Raw genomic sequence first — 19,450 nt, forward strand, 5'->3', positions numbered from 1 at the left:
GGTTCAACATGCATACGAGTGTGTGACTGGAGCTGAAACCATTAGTCCTAGTGAATTAATACACGAAGGATTAATCTGATACGGTTTTGATGATCAATTAAGCGAATAAAGAAATATCAGTGTCAGTTTTCTGGGGGGGAAAACGTCATTCCTGTTCATGTGATGGTGAATTCAATATGTTAGTGTTTTGATCTGCTGAAAGGACCAAAGAAAAGGTCGCTCTACAATATTGTGGTTTGACTTTGTCAAGCTTAGATTTCAAATCAAGAGATTTAATGAATGATGTGGAAAATAATGATATAATAATCACATATCATCTATTTTATGCACATTGTGTGTAAAATACTACAGGACCCTACCCTCTGGCATAAAGATAAAAAAATATGGAGTGTATCTATTAAAATACAAACTGACATTTAAAGATGATTTTCTGATGTATTGTGATTAAAAGAAAAAGATAGATAGATAGATAGATAGATAGATAGATAGATAGATAGATAGATAGATAGATAGATAGATAGATTCAGTTTTAAATAAGAAATATAAAAATGTAAAAAAATATATATATATGTATATTCATAAACAAATATATATTTTTAAGTGCCTGAAGATAATCTAGAAATGCTAAATAGAGTGTTATTTGACAGTCAGGTTTCCATCTACTGACTATTACATCAAAGCTGTCAGCAGGTGGCGTGGTTTACTCAAACATGGTGTGGTCTGAAGCTCATCGCTTCAGTGTTCAAATTTCACTGTTTAACTAAGAAATGATTAACTATTGGTTAAGGTTTGGCAGTAGGGACACATTAAAGGTGACAACTCACCTGGTAGGCAGGTTATTATGGGATTAAAACCTTCACATAACAGCAGCAGATGTGCAAAACAAACTAAATAAACCAAACAAAAAGCCGTCCAGTCTTCTGTAGTCGGCTCATTCGTACCCATCTGCACTTTTGGGCTGACTTTTACTCTAAAGGTGAGGTACAATAAGAGGTTTACCTTGATCGCGCCGCCGTGCAGCCGGCACAGCGCAGCCTGCACGGAGCCTTTTACATGACATTTCAACGCACCAATCAGTAGCGGAGGAGCTGATTGAGTCTACTTCCCTACACTGGGATAGCTGAGGGGAAGCGGACGGACGGCGATCACCGCGGATATCTCATCATCAGCCGAGTCTGCACGGTCAGATCGCCTGTGAGGGACCTCCGGGATTCAGCGGGCCATCCATTTCTCTTTCGACCCGGTCACAGTGTCTGCTGCAGGGAGATGGCCGGTATTCTGGCGTGGTTTTGGAACGAGAGGTTCTGGCTCCCCCATAATGTAACCTGGGCTGACTTAAAAAACACAGATGAGGCAACGTTCCCGCAAGCCGAGGACCTGTATCTGGCGTGTCCTCTGGCATTCTGCATCTTTATGATACGGCTGGTGTTCGAAAGGTGGGTCCGAGCGCATGCGATAACCCAGGTGGCTGTGGTGCCGTTTGTCATGTCGATGAAATGCTCCCGTGAATGATGCAGCACACCCCGCTGTCCATGTTTGTCAGGCTGTTACTTAAACAATGGCATCTTATCTGGTTAGCCCACAAATCACCGGGGCTGATCATCCTTCTTTCTGCAGGCCTGCAGCAGCACGAGCTGTCTGCATTTGATGCATCTGTCAGTGCGCACACAGCGCAGCCAAGTTACCAAACCTGCACAAATCCAGTTACTGTGTCCTCTCTGCTCAAATGTGATTTTTTTCCTTTTGTTTAAACTCTGCTGCTCCAGTTATAATATGGTGCATGTTGCATCATCTTGTCTGTGACTATTATTGTACAATAATCAATATACAGTAAAGTGCAGACCCACGTTGGCCACAGCAATGCTTGTCATGCATATGTGGGTCAGGACTCTCTTCAGGGAGTTGTGAGTGAGGCCCTAAATTTCCCAACTGAACCCTTCACTCATGTTCTGTATACATCCCTGAGAACACAGTAAGGTGACCAATAAAGTGAAGATCATCTGGAACACAGACTGCAGGAGCTCTAATGTGTGACCTTTTGGTGTTTAACCCATAAATACTGCATATCATATATTCAGTGTATGTTGTTATCTTACTAGCACTACCATCAGACACTTGCAAACTGTAGATGATTTATGAAGTGGTTTATAATGCCAAATGTCTTGTGTTAAAAAAGAACAAAAAATTATCTCCACGCTGCTGTCTTCCAGTTTTTCTTTTACTCTCTCAACCAAAACTTGTCTTCCTCAAGTTGACCTGTAGAACACCATTTGAGGTCAACACATTGCCATGTCCTGGTAGACTAAAAGCAGAATTTGGAGCAAGCCGATGCACGTGTCAGGTGCAGATAACAATTACCCAGCACCTGCAGAGAATTTATGGATGTGCATGTGCTTCCTGGTGATTGAATGCCTTGTGTCCTGATCCCTAAATATGGAAAAATCACTTTAAATTCACCTAAAAGATACTGGCTCTGTATCAGGGGTGTCGTGGTCTTATAATTCCAGGTTTGTTGCGAGACCATGTGCCATGGGCCTGAAGATCCAAGCCAACGGGCCCCAAAAAGCACAGCCCAATGCCATCCTGGAGAAGGTTTTCACCGCTATAACCAAGGTGCTGCATGTGTTGTCTTCGTCATTGTTAATCTGTTTCATCTTAGAGTTGTATCTAACATACGTTTATCTCGTCTTTCCAGCACCCAGATGAGAAGAGGTTGGAGGGCCTGTCCAAGCAGCTAGACTGGGATGTGCGGACCATCCAGCGCTGGTTCAGACAACGCCGCAACCAGGAGAAACCCAGCACTCTTGCCCGATTCTGTGAAAGCATGTAAGGCAAATCCATGAAAACACCGCAGCATACAGCACACGTAACTTAGCTGCAGCGATTTTTATCTGCGTCGTAACATGGAGTTTGTGAGAATGAACTTGCATAGACTTGCAACTTGCCTGAGGTAGGCAGGTAATCCATCACAGTCAACATCACGTCTGCTTTATTCTTGTCATGTGTGTTGCTGGTTTGTGATGCAGCTGTCGTGAAGACTGATTTGAATAGGCTGCACTGCATTTCTACTTAATCAATAACCCACCTGTGACAGCAGTAAAAGCAGGCATGATGTTCCCTGTGATTAACTCCACCTGAACATGTTTTTGCAAGTTCATTTTCATACATTATGGAAATTAAGGGAAACTGTGGCTGCTCAAAAGCACACATTCACAAAAACAACAAGTTGTACTTAGGCAAATGATGGCGGTGATGTAAAGGCAATTTTAGGGCAACAACAACAATTTTCATTATGGATTAATTTGCTGATTATTTTCTCCATTGATTAACCATTCAGTCTATGAAATGTCAGAAAGAATTAGTGAAGAATACCTACAGTTCTAGGTCTTTGAAAGGATGCACTTTCCCAGAGTTAATGTTTGTGATGCTTTACCAAAATCGTGTAAAACCAACGTTGAATACCCAAAGGTGAAAGTTAGTACACACACAAGTCCTAAGGACCAAGCTTACTAATTTCAATTTCACCAATTTCCTCAGGCCATCAGAGCATGGTTTGATGAAGGCCACTAGGCCCAAATGTTAGTATGTTTGTGGACATGGCCAGAGTAACCTGGTGAAATTAAGATTAGTCAACTTGGCCTGTTCCTCAGAACTCAGAGTGACGGCTTCTTATTGTCTGACCAACAGTGTAAAACCACAATATAATCAGCTTATAATGTAATGACAAAGAGAAAAGCAGCAAGTCCTCATGTTTGTGAAAGTGGAACTGATGAACGTTTGGTATTCCTGACTGAAAAATGGCTGAAACAATTAACCAGTTATCTAGATAGTGGCCAATTAATGTTCTTTCTTTTGGCCACTTAATAAATCGACTAATTTTTTCAGCTCTGTGGACAAACAGAACCAGAAATGTTGATATGTTCCTTCAGCTCAGCGTTGTTTTACCGTTGCTGTATCTTACATGAGTTGTAAAGATTGCAACATGACCGCTGGTGCTGCTGAGCGATAATAGTCGAGTGTGATCTAGTGCGAACCAACAAACCCACTCGGGCGGTAATGGAGAAATGGCTAATCTGCAGTACAGCACTTGCCATCAGGGAAATTGTACTTACTTAGCAGTGTGATGTTAAAGGCCAACGAGCGAGTGTGGCTGTCAAAGCAGAGTCATGTCTGACACCAGTGGAGCCAATCTGGCAGTTTGAGACGCAGGGAGCCTCACATCTTCTGATCGGCCTGAGGCTGCTGTTCACTCAGGAGAACACTGCTGGCCAATTAGACCACTGGACTTCTATTACGACCTCAGAGAGGAATCTGAAAAAAAAACAAACTTGCTGCCTTATACACAGAAAGAGGCTGGATTTGTGCTCATCTGGAATATGTGTGAGCTGTTTGAACATGCTAAGGTGGCATTCACTCTGTTTAAGCAACAACTGTACCAAAGCTGTTATCTGCATACCGCATAATTGACTGCAGACGACATTGGGCTGTGCGATAGTTTGGCCAGGTTGTCTTGTCTCAGTTGCTTACGGTGCAATTCTCCAAACGGGGAGGCTTCAGTCCTTCTAGCAGCGATTGTGCTCTAATTAGGCCCTCATGCACAGCTGTTACAGACTGATAGCATTCATTGTCTCCCAGTCGTCAGGACGGCTGATCTGTTGTCTATTCTTTTCATTATGCAAACAGAGAGTATGTAGCTGACACATTTGGTCTGGAAATAATGAAGACTCTGTGTGGAGTTTGTTTACCAGCTATTGTTACTGCAGCTTTTTAAGATATACAGCAAAAAAACTGCCATTCCAACAAGTTCAAATATTGATTTTTTGACCTACAGTAACCTCTGTTTTTTTTACAACAGAAACTGAAATCTTTTGAAACATTTCTTTAAACAGGTTTTGCATTTGTAGCAAGAAACAACAGGAAACAAATGGGAAATCGCTGGATACGAGTAGTATTACTTCGCCAAAGTGTCAGAATTGAATTTAAAGCCTCAATATAAGGCTAACTGACAGATTAAGATGAGCAGTTTAGATCAGTGTAGCTTTACCACTCTTCAGTTCTCCTTGGTTAGGGCCGGCTGAGGAAGGAGCAGGCTTTGATGTCCTCAATAGTCCCTGTTGTCAGATTTAATCTTCCTCTGTCTTATCTCTTCTCTGCTTTCAGTGAGAACAAAGAAATTATCATGTGAAAAATAATGCAATTCAGCTTTTTTTGGAAATACAGGGTGACAAGATTTATTATTACTAAATATAATTACTACCTTTATTTTGTAATATCTATCTTAGATGTATGCTAAAATTGAATAGTTTACAACGAGGTTGTGATGTGTTTATTACAGCCATGTACGATGGATATTTTATGCTATATATGCTTATTCCCTTTCTTTCAGTTACTTCCGCCAGTCTTGTCATAACTGTTCTTAGTTTACTATGCAATCTGCAGCGCCTGGCCAAGAAATAGTTCAGCACATGACTCCTCACAACCACAACTTATTGTTTTTTACACTTAACTTTTAGTACGATTTATACAAGCAAGATATGTCAGTCAGTTAGTTTAGAGGCTGTTAAGTGTATTTAATTGTCTTTGGGCAGAGCCAAGTTAGCTGGTTCCCCATGTCCAGTCTTTGTAGAAAGCTAAGCCGGCAGTAGCTCCATGTTTACTGTACAGATTCGAGCGTGATCAGCTAAATCTTGACATGAAAGTGAAGGTGCCTATTTCTGAAACTTTCAAAAAATTTTTAGGTGGGTGGTCATTGCAATTATGCCTTATCACATAGTCTTGCTAAATGTATGACTAAAAATGAACACTGGCATTTTATTTACAATTAATGCCCCATTACTGAGTCTGCAGTAGAGTCTCAAAAATAAATGCAGGCTTTTAACCTCTACAGAAACATAATATTATTAGCTCAGATTACCAATACCCTCCTTAAGGTCTCCTGTAACTGATATGTAAGGGTATGATTTTCATATGTTTTAACCAACACACCTCCCCAGAAGCAGCTCAGCAGACACTAAGCTGACAGCTAATAAGCATGTTTGTGCTCAGCAGATGGTTGTAGGACAGCTGTGAGATAAGCCATTTACATGTGTTCTTGAGAGAGGACAGCCACACCCGTGGTTTTCCTAAATTAGTCTTCTAGCACTGTGTTAAAATACTGGAATTACAATTGCAATTTGAAATCACGCCCAGTAATCATACCAAATTAGACAAATAGACAAAGGTGAAAGTGACAGCTATTACTGCCTGAAGAGTAACAGAGGTGTTACTCCTGATTTGACAGCAAAGAGGAAATATATCAAGGCTTTCGCACAACTGAATTTTGAGCACAGCTAGAGCTTCATGACTAATTGTTGTGTTGAGCCATCCGAATGCAAACAGTTGCAGCCAGCTGGTGCGCAGACTTTCCACCTGGAGAAGTGACAAAGTGGAATTAAATGAGCCAGCATGGCCTGCTTTTTATAATTTCATTCCAAAGTGAGGTGCTACACCAAGAAGAAAAGCCAGCCTTATTACTGAGTTTTTGATTAAAAAGTTGCTCTGCATCATTTTCCTTTTGTTTGTTTTTGTACATTTACACTTGATTTCATAGTGATCAGTGGATCTGTCCCAGTTTGAAACTTACAGTCTCATCAGATATCATGAGTGATTCATTAATGTATAATCAAGCTATTGTAAAAGGATGGTGGTTCTCTGTATACCATAACACATCTCATAAGCCTACTCTTATTGTGTCGAGTAAACTACAGTTTGGAAGTTGTTTACAGGACAAGTCCATCATGACACATGATACAGCAATTCTGATAACAGCAGTTACTACTACAATGCTAATTAATTCAAAGTGTAATTGGCTAGTTGGTTCTACATCATATGCAGCAAATAATCAGCATCTTTAGGTATTTCACCACTGGACCGACTGGGCTCTCTCTATAGTAGAAAGGTGCGAATATTTTTTAAAGTGGTGCTATATGATCAGAGAAAACAGAGAAAAATTGCTGTGGTATTCCTTTTTGCACAAAAGTTAGAAACCCTACAACAATCCTTCCAAGGCCACTCCCAGGCTGCGCCTATTGGGTAGGGTTGACCAGAGCTTCCAGTGTGTGTGTGTGTGTGTCTACAAATGTAGGCGGCAAAGCTGGTTTCCATATATCAGAGACGCTCCTCTCTCGATCCAACTGTCCGCGGAGGCGGGCATACAAAAAATGCAGAAGTACAATCTGTAGTTTGAACAACAGTCCTGGAGCTGGCAAAAGTCTGCTGGATGATGTAACGTTTGCTGGCAAATGAGCAGGAAGCTCTGGGCGCAGGCAACATGGGGGAAAGTATTCATTTACATATATTACCCAAACTGTATGATAACATTTTAGTTTTCCCCATCACCAATCATTGATCTCTGTATCTGGAAAAACTCAGACTGATAAAAAAAAACATCTGTGGCCGACTGTGACTCACTGGGATTGTACATATATAGCAGCGATTCAGCAGCACTTGAAAAAGACTCCTGCTGGCTTGATGAACCAGTTGCCATGCAACAGTCTTTACTGGGTGCCAGGTATACTTGTCCAGTTAATTTGGGTTTAAAATACTCTTGAAGTTACTATTCAAGCACAAAAAGCAGTTAATTGTGGCTTCCACAGGCTGTTTGATAACATGCTGATTCTTCAGTATTTATTCAAGAGATACAAATGAACATCTTGAACAAACATGTGCTGATGCCATGTTGTGTTTCAGGGCCTGTGGCTGTCAAAATTTGTTTGATTTGAAGTCAGTTGGAACAACCACTTGGCACAACCTTTTAAGTATGCAAACCTTGCCTCGCATGACTATATTATGCGAGCTTCTGTCACAGCCATAGTCATCAGTGGATGTTTTCCTCTGTGTCACAGATTCAAGCTACCACACTGTATTCATTAGTTTTTGATATGTGTATAGATCTTAGAATATAGGCTCCGCTGGGAAAAGAATATTCAATGTGATTCATTTGGTAAATGTGTGAATTGTTGGGACAGCTCAATAACACACATCAGGGGGTGTGTCATTCCAGCCCTGCAGATAAATTTGGTTTTGTTCAGGGAGAAACATGTGGTGTCTTCTGATGCAACTTCAGAAGTGGGGGATTGCTAGTTGGCCGGTCCTCCCAGTTGCAAACTGTCATGAGTTGGGTATATATGCACACCTCCCTACTCAGCAAGGCTTTGATCACTGAAGTGTCAGCTGAAGCAGTTTCTTCTTTGCCTTTAAGATCACCATCACTGTAGTAGCTGGAGTTACTGTAAATCATGTGCAGGGTTATATAAAGCACAGAGAAAGATGGGCTGGGACCGGACAGTGTGAGTGTCTTGTCTCGTCTGGTCTTTCCCCCTGGACCTCAGCGATGTGAAGTCAGTGATGTCCCATTTTCAGTGACTCACCCGAGACTGCAGATATGGGAAAGCAAGAGGACCTCACCCCACTTAAATTTTAAAATTACAAGCATCAGAGCCGCATAGTGTGCCACAGTGTGCTGCACCTAGGGACAAAACCACATAGGTACTTAACAGGTGAAGTTGTATTAATCTACATGTCCCCTGGTAATGCTTATATTTTGGGATGTTTCTAAATTGTGTGACTCTGGGACGTGATGCTGCTGCATTGTTCTCCACAAATTGTTTACAGCAGATTAAAATACTCTGCTTCTGTCTCTAATTTACTAATCCTCATCCTTAATCCAAAATATAGCATAGACTTGAGAAATCAAAGTGAGAAAGAGGAAGAAAAAAAAGGCTAAATGAAAAAGATTGCAAGCATGCGGCATGGCTTAAGCATAGTTTGTGGCCTTAAACAAATGTAGTCAAATGTTGAGGATTAATTCATCTTGAGCTTTATATTTATTTTATTTTTCTTTCTGTCTTTCAGGTGGAGATTTACATTTTATCTATACATATTTACCTATGGAGTGCGTTTCCTTAAAAAGGTAAGTTAAATTTAGCTTTAGAGAGTCACTGAGGTTTGAATCCATTTTCGACAGCACACTGCTAGCGACTTACATGGCTAACATTAAAATCTTGTGATTTCTGAATAGGTTGGTGCCTTGTCATGAGACTGGCAAGTAAAATGTCCTGGTATGAAGGACTAATTTTATAGAGAAATGTTTGGCATTGACTATAAAGTGGTTGTACTAGTGCCAGGTGTACTGTGACTACTGCATCTGAGTGATTTAATCATGTTGTCTTAACTGTAAAATTGGTCTTTTAAGATTCAATATAATGAATATAATATCAATCGAATATATATGGCAACACTGCTGGTGCATAAATTAATGTTAGCGCTTAGAGTTTAAATTGGCATGCTTTACATATATGTTTTATCTCTGTCATAGATATACAAATAAACTCAGTGGCTGTAGTACTTTTTTTTTTTACAGTAAAGTAAAGTAAAATGGGTAAAATACCGTCACTTAGCTATAATGCTAACGTTAGCTAATACTTTTTGGGACTGGCTAGCATTTGCTACAAGTAACAACAGTAATGGGTAGTTTAAGCGGCTAATGCTAGCTACAGCATGCTAACCTGTCAAACAAACATAATGCCAACTCAACATTTAAGATATTGAACCTTTTTTTCAAGGCACTTTTTTACCTTTCAAATGACGTGCTAATGTCCATGGGTTTGTGGAAATCAATGATGTTACTGTGTATTCCCATACCGTGAAAACCAAGCAGCACAGCTAATGCATAAGTGCCAGAATCTGCATTCCCTATGTTTTGTGGCATCACAGGCCATTAATATATAAAGAGAACTGGATATAGCGTTGGAGACAGAGTCCTCCGCTAATCTGAATGGGAATAAAATGGTTTAATTGTACGGCTCTTCTAGATTTTCTAAATGCTATCGGACCATATGAATTAAATTCTAGTGGTGAAACAAGTCATCTAATAGAAATTGTGGCACACAAAAACTGTCTCTTTCACAATGTAAATGTAAGGAAAAAAGTATTTTTGGGCCAAATGGCATCACATGATGGGTGCCATTGTTGTAATTACACAGTTTGGCAACTATAGAAAATTGGCTTCAAAGCCTTGCACGCTTCCTGGGGGCTTGACGCAAAGTAACATATAGCCTAGCTTCCTAGCCTAGCTTCCTAGCCATAGCTTCATAGCCTTAGCTTACACGCCTTAGCTTCATAGCATAGCTTCCTAGCCTTAGCTTCTTAGCCTAGCTTCCTAGCCTTAGCTTGGGGTTTAAAACCACGTGAGTGAGTGAGCCACACTTGAGGGTTTAGAGATCATGAGCATTTTGTGCAACGTGCCACTTAATTATTACTAAAATATGTGGGTGGAATGAATGAATATATTTTATACATATATTCATGTGAATCCATAAATGCACACAATTAACAGGGTAATAGCTGAGATAGTAGAGGAAGAATCTCCCAAAGACACAAGTTGCATGACAAAGCACTTTGTGAAAATAGTTCATTCCTTGGCAATCCCCGCTGCAGGCTCAAGTCTCTGTGGGATTTATTAATAGAGCAGGTCTGGAGAGGAGTGCGGGAGACGTAAACTCAGTCACAGTGATGGGTCACTGTTTGCTTGTAACACATTCTTGTGTATCACAGTTAATATTTCTCCAATGGCTGTTATGTCATTACTCATGACTTCATATGAGGATGAACTCTTGGTTTCTTGGCTTCCTTTTATGTCAAAGTGTGCACTGTTACAACATCTCTCGTAATATTTATTCAGTATTGCATAAGCTGCTTTAATTTCATTCAGAATCCATCAAGGAAATTATTCATTTTCAGTGATCACATTAATGTTCATGTGTTAGATCCTAAATGACAAGGAAACTCCCACTGTTTGTTGGAACAGCATAACATTGCATTGATATTGTTGTTAATATTTGCTGCTCTTTCTAGGATTTATCCAAAGTTAAAGCCTTTGGATGCCCCTTAGCAATAAAATATAGTTTTTTGTTGGGTTAGTTGGTGACATTATGCTGTATTTATGAACTAAAACATATGAGACTCTGTCAGGGACAGACCGACAAAGTCTTGGACTCATTTCCATCTTTTTCCCTTGAGTTCCTATATTAAATTGCTTTACAGTGCTCTCTTAACCTCAGTTACTCAGTTACAGTTTCATTTGTTTCACATAGGTTAAAAAGTATTGGTTTTCAAGCAAATCTTTTTATCCTCTGCAGACTCCATGGCTTTGGAACACTAAAGAGTGCTGGTACAACTACCCTTACCAGGTAAAAGTCTTTCAGTGCTGCATGTTCACTCATCCTCAGTAATCATGATACAGCAAGATGACTTACTTTACCAAAAGTCCTACTTCTCAAATATTCATTTTAACCTTTTTGTGTTTATGCAGCCACTGACTGTGGACATCCATTATTACTATATACTGGAGCTGTCTTTCTACCTTTCCTTACTCTTTTCCCAATTCACAGACATCAGGAGGAAGGTAAGAATGACTGCAGGTCACACCAAGACATACGTCATGCATCTCAGATAACATGGATCATTGACTCTCAAAGGGCTTCTTAAATGCTAAAAGTGACACTCTTGTCACTTCCTCTTTGTCACTTCTGCTAATGCCATTACAAGAAAAGCTGTCACAGAAAACACATCATTATCTTTGCCTGACTGTCCATCTCTTCTCTTACTGGCACCATGACTCTGTAATGTTCGGCCTATTTTGCTTGGGAACATTCGCTTTCCGCCCCAGACTATTCTCACTGATGTGTGAAATAACAAAACATTGCGAGGGAAAGAAGGATTAACACTTCTTCGAACATTCAGTAATTGGATTCAGCCAAACTTCACAAGAATGTTACTCAAGCTCTCCCTAATTATTGGTGCAGAGTTCGTTTTTTTGTTTGATGTTGTGTACTAATTTTTTTTAGATAATTCATATAATCTGCTACATGCTGGTGTCCTACATTACTTACATTATTAGGAAATTTAAAGAATAGATCAACTCAAATAATGATGTTATGACATTTTTCAAGTTAAGTTTGTTATTTATAACAATAATAAGATAAGAGTTTGTCCTGGTAGAAATAGCAACGGCCAGAAGGCCTCGTTTTATGACCCATTCATAGTTTATCCTGAAAAATAATTCTCAATCAACACACATAATATTATTTATCATTTTAGTAATTACACGTCATTGGTCGTGTCTTCTTTAATGTATTAGCAGTTAAATGTAACATCTACTTCCCCTAAAGCAGCTGCAGGTGCCATTAATGTAACATTCATGATTACAAACCAAATATCTATACTATATATAGATATAATGCACACTGTACTATGAATAAAGTTTAAAAGGTCCAACTTGGTGAGTGTTTGTAAGAACTGAAAGTTAGTGTCAGTTTTGTACAAACATGTTAAAAAGCAATGAGCAGCTTCAACCTACTCCCATATTCTTTTTTTTTTTTTTGTTTTGTTTTTTGTTTTAAAAATGGCTACACTTTTGGTTGATTAAATATCAATTTGCATGCCTTCCAGCCATGATCTTACTCCTGTCTCGCTCCAGTCCATCCCCAGCTCTTCCCTCTCCACAATACACCTCACTCACCGCACTCACAGCAGCCCCCCATGATGCCATGCTGTGTATGCCTTCACTCTGTCATCTCTTTGTTGACTGTTGGCATGTTGTCTGTTTTGTTTCTCCTTTCAGTTTTTTCATGCACAGTACTACACTGAGGAGGTCCTCTGCATCCCCTGCCAATTCCAGTATGTTCTCCCCGCACACTCTCGCCTTGCTTTCATTCTGTATCTTGCGTCATGACTCTTCCTCCTTCTCATCCTCCGTCTCACTCTGTTGCCATTTTGAACTGGTTGTGGTTGCTTTGAGCTGAAACATTTTCAGTAGCTTAAGGTCTGAATGCTTCCCCATGCCACCTGTCTGCATCTTTAGTCACCTGGAGCTTCATTCAAGGCTATTCCAAACCTGATGGGTTCATACAGTGCTGATTTACAGCATTTACAGTACTGTTTTAGATCATTTTGAGTTTAGGTGACCTTCCTTTCTACTTGTTTGTGATTTCCAGTGGAGAAACAGAGATTTTTGTTTCCTCACATTCAAACACTAGTGGAATATAACCAAGTACAAATTTGTATTTTCCTTGAGTATTTCCATTTCTTGCCATTTTAATACTTCTACTACAGCTTAGGGAGAGGTTTTGCGTTTATAATTACTTTGTTGTTGTTGTTTTTCTTTTTGATTTGACATCTATAGCTTTTATACTATTGCTAGTTACTTTAAAAAAAATCAATATTTTACATACAAAACATAATCATCTTATAAAATATGATGCTTTGTTATAGTAACACAACAGTATATGAAATCATTAAACAGTAACTCTAACTCCACTAACTACAACAGTGAAATACTGCTTTCTCATTTATGCATTAGTAATACATATCTAATACATAATGAATATCATATTGAATGTGTCAAATGTACTTAGTATGATATATATTATACTATTAATAAACATACATATCTAAATATTATATCTAATATACGTCACAGGGGCAATGTTAGTGCATTTTGTACTTTTGATTCTTCAAATACAATACAATTTGCTGATAATAAGTACTTAAACTCAAGTAACATTTTCAATGCAGCACTTTTACTTCTCTTGGCATATTTTTATAATCTGATGTTCTAACTGTACCAGCTAAATAAACGATCTGAAATCTTCCAACAGCTTTATATGCATTTTGAAAAGGCTTCATCGCAGTTTGACACAATGACAGCATCACGAGGAGCACACTGCATCAGACACATTCGCATTTCAACAACACAACTGCAACATCAGTGTTCGTGAATGCTTGGACGCTGAGGGCGGACTCGCTATGTTTCTTTGTTAGCAGTGATTAAGCTTTGCCTTTTTAAATCTTTTCATTAGCTGTGCCAATCACAGCGGCACATGACAAACATGGCTCACCAAACACAGGCTTTATTTTGAAAATAGTTGATCCACACGATGATCACATGTACAGCTGCTAACTTCTTCTTGTGCCAGTTTTGAAAATAGGCACTATTGTGTTGCATGATAGTTCCAGACATGTTATTACAAACTGTAGTGCATCATTGCAGACACACAAAGCTGTTGTATGTGCACACAGCAGTCATATCCCTTTCACTAAGTCACACATCTGTACTTTGCTATATGCTCTGGTTACGTGCCGCTTACTTTCTTTAGTTGTGTGATGTTTCCTCGGGAACTGTGTCCCCAGGATTTCCTGATCATGTTCCTGCACCATGTGGCAACAATCTCCCTCATCACCTTTTCCTACGTGAACAACATGGCACGGGTGGGAACTCTGGTCATGTGTCTCCACGATGCAGCCGACGTGCTGATAGAGGTGAGGATGGGTGAGAGAATTAATTGCTGCGGATGGACAGATGGGTAAATGGAGGCAAGGCTGTGTGTGTGTGTGGGGGTGGACTGTTTGGAGTTTACATGCTCAGCTATCCATCTTTATCTACATTTAAGTACAGTCTTGTGTTATGAACACAATGTCAAACTGTCATAAAGGTACAGTGCATGTTGTTATACACTCAGTAATGCTGGGGGCTAGAGCTTTTTAATCTTGTCAGAGATATTTCAAGCAGTTGGTGACATAATCAGATTAATGACTGATTTTTTTTTTCTTTTCTAACAAGGCTGCCAAAATGGCCAACTATGCCAAATGCCAGATACTGTGCAACCTCCTGTTTGCAATGTTTGCAATTCTCTTCATAAGTTCCAGGCTGGGAGTTTACCCTGTCTGGTGAGTGTTATTCTCTTTCCTGTGCACCACACTCAGGGTGGCTAGTAGTGTTAGCCTGTCATTTACATACAGGCAGGGAGAGACTTTAAAAACCTGTGCCGCAGACGCCCGGTATGCTCTGCACATTTTGGCAGATCCTACCTGAAAATGCATGCGAGTGCCATGAAGATCTCAGATCTCTTTTTTTTTTCCTACTTTCTCCACAACGGATTGCAGTTCAGTCACATCTCTGTGAATTCTGTTGCCAAGTAATAGTTACTATGGATACAGCAGATTTAACCTCTCAAAGAAAGCAAAACAAATGAAAAGCAGATCATTATGGTTATTGCTTTTTCATTTAAAACAGTGTCTAGAGTTTCATCAGTTTGTTTAAACATCAAAGGGTTTTTATCATTTTGTGGTGTTGCTTTTTTTGGTTTTACATTTATTCTGCATCTCAAGTTGTAGCCAATGCATCCAAACTGCTGCACCAGATAATAGAGGCAGGTTTAAATATTTTAATTAGTTGTTTGCCGCTTTATTTTCCTCAGAAATTTAAAAGTCTAATTACAGTAGATGGTGAATCCTAATTATAATAAGCCTTTCTGATAATATTTGCAGAGTTACTACAAATCAGTTTTGGACCTGTGTATAGCAGTTATCTGTCAGCAGCAGTGTTGTCAAAACAAGATTTATTTTCAAGCAGCTTCAGTTGTCTGCTTTTCTTACCATCGATCCTTGATCAGCACTAAAATGCTGTTTTGGTATCTAGATTCAAGTTTGTTGTCTTGAATAATTAGGGCTTTTCTGAGGAAGGCATTTGTGAATCACAGGGGCTTTTAAATGAGTCTATATAGAATTTTAACATTGTAATATGATGATCCTACATAACAGTTCAGTCAGCCTCCAACACACCAGTAGTAAAGTTGTCATTACTGTAACGCTGTTGCCATGGCTTCAATATCTGGAGGATGATTCACAGACAGCCATTTGAAAGAATCGGCTCAGGAATACATTTAACACAGACCTGTGAAATTTTTGATCACGTCATGTGAAGCCAGGAGATACAAATGCCTTTTCTTCTCCATTAGCGGCTTTAACTACACTCAGATCTATTGCTTTGCATACATTTAAACTATAAACAAAATGCTTCGCTGTATTTCAAAGACGCTAAGGGCATGTTTGTGCTACAAATGCATCATTAAACGCCAGGTGTTGCATGAAAGACGAAGAGCCGGAGCAGGAAACCTTCTTTTCATTGGCCTCTGTTTGGCTTTGTCTACCTGTTCCCCAGGACATAGAATCATTCCCCCACTGACAGAGTGCTTTTACTCTTTGTGGTTTTCAAATGAAACACGTTAATTATCTCTCTCTCTCGCTTTCTCTCTCTCTCTCTCTGTTGCTATGGAAGGATTTTAAATACCACCTTGTTTGAGAGTTGGGAGATTGTAGGGCCCTACCCTTCCTGGTGGGTCTTCAACCTACTTTTGATCCTGCTGCAGCTTCTTCACTCCTTCTGGTCCTACCTCATAGTGAAGACAGCGTGCCAAGCCATCTCCAAAGGAAAGGTGAGTCACAACACTCAGCTCCTCGTGCGGATCCCTGTGCATAATCCTTTCCATTCCATCCTGTTCTTACAGTAAATACAGTAAATACTGTGTAGTGTTTTCTAAAGCCACTTTTGACTTTCCTTTTCTATTCTCTATGCTAACCTGCAACCCTCAAGGTGGGGAAATGGAATCCGTTGCATGTAAGTAGCCTTAAAGGGTAACTTCTTAATTAGAGTAGTGAAGTGTTTGCTTAGTTTAATTTCATGTGTCTGGTAGCCATGTAACAATATGTATCCATCATGGTTCAGGCTTCAACTTAAACTGATCAGTGCATCTCTATCTATGCTAGCAGCATGGCTGCAGGGATGGTGATGTCAGTCTCTCAGCTGCTCCAATATTTGGATCCAGTCTGAAATATTTTAACAACTATTAGATGCATTGCAAATTAAATTTTGTATAGGCATTTGTTGTTCACTTATCCTGTGAAATATCTACCAGATGGGTTTTTGTAGGCTTTCACGATTCCCAGATGATGAATTCAAATAACTGTGATGGTCCACTTATGTCTTCTCCAGTGCCACCATTACGTTGATACTTTTGGCTTTGAGTGACATGTCCCAACAGTTATTGGACTGATCACATTGGATGAAATGTGGTACAAACATTCATGTTCCTCTCAGGATAAATTGTTGTAATTTTGGTTTTTAATCATCATTTTAGTCATTGTGGGCAAAATGTCACGCTACTGTTAACATTTAGCGCAAAACACAGATGTGCCTACATAGAGCCTCACAGAGTCACTAGCATGGCTGACTTTAAGTTGTTTACATCCTCCATCTCATCATTACTGTTTTCTGCAGCTTTTTATTCTGATTCCTGTAATTATTTTGTCATTGTATTTGTAAACCCTGAACACTTATTATAATGGATTAATTTACACTGAACTATAAAGTGTCTGGTGCTAACAAATAGATCGGTTGAGTGTCAAAAAATTAATTGCCAACAATTTTGGTTTGGTAATCAAATGATCAATTATGTAACATTTCCTGGTTCCAGCTTCTCAAATGTGCATATTTGCTGCTGTTTCCTGTTTTATGTCATTATGAATTGAATGTCAATGGTGTTGGACTGTTAGAAGGACAAAAGAAGGTCAGACTGAGTTGTGATGGACATGTTCCATTATTTTCTGACATTGTACAGACCGAATATTAAGTGATCAATCAGAAAAATAATTGCAAGATTAATCAACAATGAAAATAATCCTTAGCTGAACCCAAAATAACATTATATTCAGGGATCTCCATATTTTGAGTTTGCAGATAGATTTTATGGTTTTTACAGCTTGTTGCCTGATAATGGCTGTCAGAAATCCTTGACACGCAAGAGCCCATTTGTACTGCTGCCACGCAAGGCTGTCACTGATGTCACAGAATGACAAAGATAAGATTTATAATGAGAAAAATATAATCTCCGACCATCCCTCTCATTTCTGCAGGTGTCTAAAGACGACCGCAGCGACATTGAGTCCAGCTCTGATGAGGACGACAGCCACCCGCCCAATCAGAAGCATCACAGCAGAAGCACCACCAACGGGACCAATAAAAACCACGGGACCAACGGCTACCTGACAGGAGCCCCGTATCCCGACGAACACTGACTAAGCTGATATCACAACACTGGAGCCATGCTACAGACACCATCCATCAATCTGTGTGTGTACGTGTGTGTGTGTGTGTGTGTGTGTGTGTGTGTGAGTGTATGGTGGAGACGTGAACAACATCGCCTGTGTGGTACTGGAAGTTCTCGATAGAGTTATGTGAATGCAGTTTTGTTATCAATTTGATTCTTTACTAATTTCTCGCGCAATTTATTCTCATCATCTATATATTTGCATCAAACTGCACTAAGTGAAATATCAAAGCACTCCTATTGGTACAACCCACTCTCTGTTTAGCCAATGAATGAAAGCATTCCACTTTATGGTGTAAGCATGCTACTTTAACATACAGTAGTCTGGCATACTGGGGGTGTCTTTTTTTTCTTCTTATGTTTGTCTTTCTATGTTATTTATTTTTTATAAGTATGTTTGCAGATAGTAGTGGGACATCTATTTTACTTTGATGTCAGTGTTAAAGATTAAATAATCTTGAACAACACGGCTGTTATTTCACACCACACATCATGAGAACGAGTATTAGCGAAATGCTGAAGGCCTGGGTTTACTTTTAATGCTACACCCCCAAAGATATGCCAAAATGTGTGAAGTTTACTCACATTTTAAAATACATTCTCCACTCAAATTGTATATGAGATGTCAATAACAGTATTTTGTGTGTGCATCAAATATGGCTAGATGCTGTATTCCCTACTCAAGTATTTTGTTAAGTATTCTGGTACATTTCTGGTAAGCATTTCATTAAAGGCCATTTGTCCTCTTGCGAGGCAGACATGAGTTGTTTGAATTATTCAATAAAAAAAACATGAAGATTGCAAATATGTGTGGGTGTGTTCAATAAGCTTAATCAGCAAAGAAAAGCCATTTATCAAAACCTGGTGGTGAACTCACTAGTTTTAATAAAGTATGATTAATAATTAATTTTGCTATTCATGACTTGAAATAGAATTATATTCAATACTAATTCATGAATAAACAATGAGAATTGTGTTGTGAATGCGGGATGACCTTTTTCACGGAACACATTTTAAAAACTCGGACAGAAAACGGGATTAAATAATCAAGTTAAAGAGGGCTGAACATTCCTTTTAGCTGCTTCAGTTTCAGGGTCCTAGTATTGTTCATGGTGGCTCACGGTCACTTTAGACACTCGGAACAGAGCTGCTGCAGATGTTATTAATGACTATAATCAGTATTTTTATTTGAACGAATCACATGACTCATATTGATAAAACCACAGAGAACTACCTGCAGCATTTTAGTATCTTTCAGCTTGCTTTGGTTTCCTGGCCCACATTCTTACTGTTTTGGTTCAGTCTCACCTCTCAGAACATAATTTCTGGCTGCAGCAGGCAGCTTTTTTTGTGTGTGTGAAAATGCTCTAAAAACACACAGAACGCTTCACCTGCTCAGCACCAAGCAACAGACAGACACAGTTAGAAACTAGCTGGTGAACGCAGAGGAGAATTTAGCAGCTAAG

The 19,450-nt window shown here is 39.3% G+C and overlaps 1 protein-coding gene across 1 annotated transcript; it reads left to right on the plus strand.

Moving 5' to 3' along the window:
* Positions 1–1,128: 1,128 nt before the first annotated feature.
* On the plus strand, positions 1,129–18,780 carry cers6 (ceramide synthase 6). Its single transcript, XM_070837913.1, has 11 exons — positions 1,129–1,436; positions 2,508–2,613; positions 2,696–2,826; positions 8,893–8,950; positions 11,178–11,228; positions 11,351–11,443; positions 14,230–14,358; positions 14,660–14,766; positions 16,157–16,313; positions 16,472–16,495; positions 17,791–18,780. The coding sequence occupies exons 1-11, from the start codon at positions 1,267–1,269 to the stop codon at positions 17,950–17,952; spliced, it is 1,188 nt and encodes a 395-aa protein (XP_070694014.1). The 5' UTR covers positions 1,129–1,266; the 3' UTR covers positions 17,953–18,780.
* Positions 18,781–19,450: the final 670 nt, after the last annotated feature.

This window comes from Pempheris klunzingeri, chromosome 10, assembly GCF_042242105.1.
Source record: "Pempheris klunzingeri isolate RE-2024b chromosome 10, fPemKlu1.hap1, whole genome shotgun sequence".
Lineage (NCBI taxonomy): Eukaryota > Metazoa > Chordata > Actinopteri > Acropomatiformes > Pempheridae > Pempheris > Pempheris klunzingeri.

Bases quoted from the DNA above. Each gene is read 5' to 3' on its own strand.
- cers6 (XM_070837913.1), top strand. From the start codon at position 1,267: ATGGCCGGTATTCTGGCGTGGTTTTGGAACGAGAGGTTCTGGCTCCCC. The intron at 2,827-8,892 runs GTAAGGCAAATC...TCTGTCTTTCAG, and splicing joins GCCCGATTCTGTGAAAGCAT to GTGGAGATTTACATTTTATC. The intron at 14,767-16,156 runs GTGAGTGTTATT...TTGCTATGGAAG, and splicing joins CTGGGAGTTTACCCTGTCTG to GATTTTAAATACCACCTTGT.